Genomic DNA, 3,138 nt, shown 5'->3' on the forward strand with positions numbered 1-3,138 from the left:
TAAATTTTTAAATGCATGCCAACATAACTGTGAATGAACATGTGTATTTCACATTTTAAAAGTTAAAATAGTAGTATTTTTCATGCGATATGAAATATTTGATTGGTATAAATGTAAAACAGCAAAGTTTTGATGTTAGATATGTAAATACATTAGAATTGGGTGGTATGCATGTCAATGCACCTCATCACAATAGCAAAGAATCGGGCCACATGATAAGTTTTACTGCCAATGCAAAAGCTATCAGGTTAATACAAGAGAATACACATGCTTAAAATCTTCTGAGAGGCCTCGCAAATTTTTTGCTATTATTTAATTATTTTATCAAGTAGTATCTCTGATACGAGTTGCAAATTTGAAGGATTATAGGGATTACAACATTTACCGTTGAAATCATAAGACTAGTCTACCTAAGACTTAACTATTTTACTTTTGCAACAAGTTGAGGGGAGAGCCTAAACCAACTACTGTCGCAATTAACTAATTCTTAAGAGTGATGAGAAACCAATCATGCAGCCAAACAATAAATTGCATTCACAACTATTAATATTTTTAATATGCTTTTTTTTTTCCTTTTGGTTGCTTCAACATGCAAGAGCACAGCTGCATGAAAATCTATAATGGCACTGTTCCCTTAATTCAAAAAAATGTATTAGCAAAAATGAGCCTTTTGCAAGTGGTGTTCGCTAGCAGGCAAAGCCCTATAAAGTAATTAAAAAGACTGCTACAAAGACTATAATCAAAAACAAATTTTTTATTTCCAGGACATCACAGAATGTGAAAAATGTCTACTATATTCAAGCAGGCTATTGATAAAGTTTTATTGAGAAATCTCAACAAATAGTAAAAGGAGAATGTGTCTGATTATCCGAGCAACATTATCACAGTAGAAATAACATGAGTAATGAAAGGCCCACAATGTCTACTTAAGAATGCTCCAAGTCACATCAATGGAGTCCCTCACCTTTCCATTTTAACTGAGTTGAAACTAATAACCAGGGTGCATAAAGAAGATCAATTACATACCTTTAGCAATCATCTAACAGTTCAAACAAGCTATGAAGCAGATTCCATATTCACACCTAGAAGATGAAGAATGAACGGGACCTGAAAAAGTCAAACTGAAAATGGTCTAAAACAATTTTAAGGAATCAGCAGGAAATTCCCACCATCCTGAATTATACATTTGGAGAAGCATTTCCACTAAAAGTAACTCCAGATTAACAAACATACTGTAGAACACAGTGCCTTGCCTTCCACCATCTTAGTAACATGAAGTAAGGAAACTGTATCTTTTTATATTCCTCTCACAGATACGGCAGATTATGTAGATTACCAAGAACATCCTCTGTAGCATCTAGATCAATATCAAAGTGAGAAATACCCACCCCCGTACCAGTGTATGCTTCAGAGCCTCTTGCTCCCCGGATCTCAGCTCCCTCATTTCTCGATTCGTTTACTCCAGTTAAAAATGACTTTTTGGAGTAGTTCCCAACTCTTTTTTTGGCAACAGCCTTTTTATTTCTCGCCGGCGTGCTCCTCGCCACATTCCCCTTCTTCCCAGCATTCGAATCAACATTCTGGTTGGCGGCTGCAAAGTTCACAGGCACAGCATTCAAGGGCTTCTCCGGCTGACCTCCCCGTTGGTTTCCCCACACCGGGCTAATGGGAATGAAGGGCTTCCACCCATCGCCAAAATCCGGCAACACTACAGAGCCTGAATTCGAAAGACCGCCAAAAGCCGGACCGCCACGAAATCCCAGAGGGAAAAATCCCCACGCGCAGTAGTACATATCTGTGCCAGGCACCAAAGGCGGCTTCGTCGCCATCTCGGTAGCATGAAAGGGTTGCTGGCAGGTTCGACATCGAAGAAAACGGTTTAGATACGAGTGATCGTACTCAAAAACGTGACAGCAAGAGGGGCAGGAGGTCCAAAAGGTCCGAACCGGCCGTCCCGCCCCTTCTTCAGCAGCGCCGTTTGATCGGAGATGGGAAGCAGCTATCTGGATCTCGGAATCCAGCAGGGATTTTTTCACGGGGTCAGATAGGACTGCATAAGCATCAACGACGAAACGTAAGGCAAGGCTAGCGAGTGGGGATCTGTTTCGATCCGGGCTCAAGAGGAGGACGAGGCGACGGTAGCTGCGCTTGATGGCGAGGGAATCTTCGTTTCCACCACCGCCGCCGCCGGCGGAGTTGGATGAGGAAGGATGTGGGAGCTGGAGGATAGAGTAACAGTCCATCTGGTTATTAACACGGTGTTGGGAAGCGAGAAGCACATCGATCACGGCGAGTGTCAGGTCAACGCCGTCAAGGAGGGGATCGGATTCAAGGGCGCGCTCGGCAAAGCGTTTGCTGCCGACGAGATCACGAGCTTCGAGCAGCTTCTCGGCGATCTCGAGGAGACGCCGCGCCTCCAGCCCGCCTCCGCCGCCGGGATCCATGATGATTCCTAGAAAACTGCGGGTGATGAAATGGCCGCTTCTCTGCAAAGTAGGGTTTTTTATTTATTTCTTTTCAGTTGTCTGATCCAGTGGATTTAGGAAGTAAGAAAGGTTTGTGTGCTGGAAATTGAAGGCAACGAATTCTGCAGCTGATCCAGTGGATTTTAGTAAATTTTATGAATACAAATTTAGTAAATTCTCTCTCTCTCTCTCTCTCTCTCTCTCTCTCTCTCTCTCTCTCTATATATATATATATATATAATATAATGATGTTCGGTTAATTTAGTTATTTCTTTAAAATTTTAACATTAATTATTAACGGTGAAATAACGGAGGTCATATTTTAATAACTTATTAATTTGTAAAAATATTAAGTTAATTTAATATAACAGTTTTATGTGATCATTAAGTTGCAAGTAATACTTTTTATGAATCTATTTTTATTAATTTTAAAAAAAAATTATTTATTTAATTATTATGTTTGTATCTAATTCATTTTATTGATTATTAATAATGTTTAACTAACTGACCTGTGAGAGAAAAATTTTTGCGGTGGAGTAATGAATTATCGTCTTGGTGTTGACGAAAATTAAGCATACACTAAGGTGAAATAGAATAACCAGTAATGACAACGAAAATTTTTATGTGGAAAAACCTATTAAGGGAAAAAATCACGGGGTGTGGCCCGATTGTA

General features: G+C 39.9%; 1 protein-coding gene across 1 annotated transcript; it reads right to left on the reverse strand.

Moving 5' to 3' along the window:
• Positions 1-841: 841 nt before the first annotated feature.
• On the reverse strand, positions 842-2,590 carry LOC110026643. Its single transcript, XM_020727657.1, has one exon. It carries the CDS (start codon positions 2,442-2,444, stop codon positions 1,308-1,310), a length of 1,137 nt encoding a protein of 378 aa, XP_020583316.1. The 5' UTR covers positions 2,445-2,590; the 3' UTR covers positions 842-1,307.
• Positions 2,591-3,138: the final 548 nt, after the last annotated feature.

Source organism: Phalaenopsis equestris, unplaced genomic scaffold, assembly GCF_001263595.1.
Source record: "Phalaenopsis equestris unplaced genomic scaffold, ASM126359v1 Scaffold000390, whole genome shotgun sequence".
NCBI classification, from domain to species: Eukaryota; Viridiplantae; Streptophyta; class Magnoliopsida; order Asparagales; family Orchidaceae; genus Phalaenopsis; species Phalaenopsis equestris.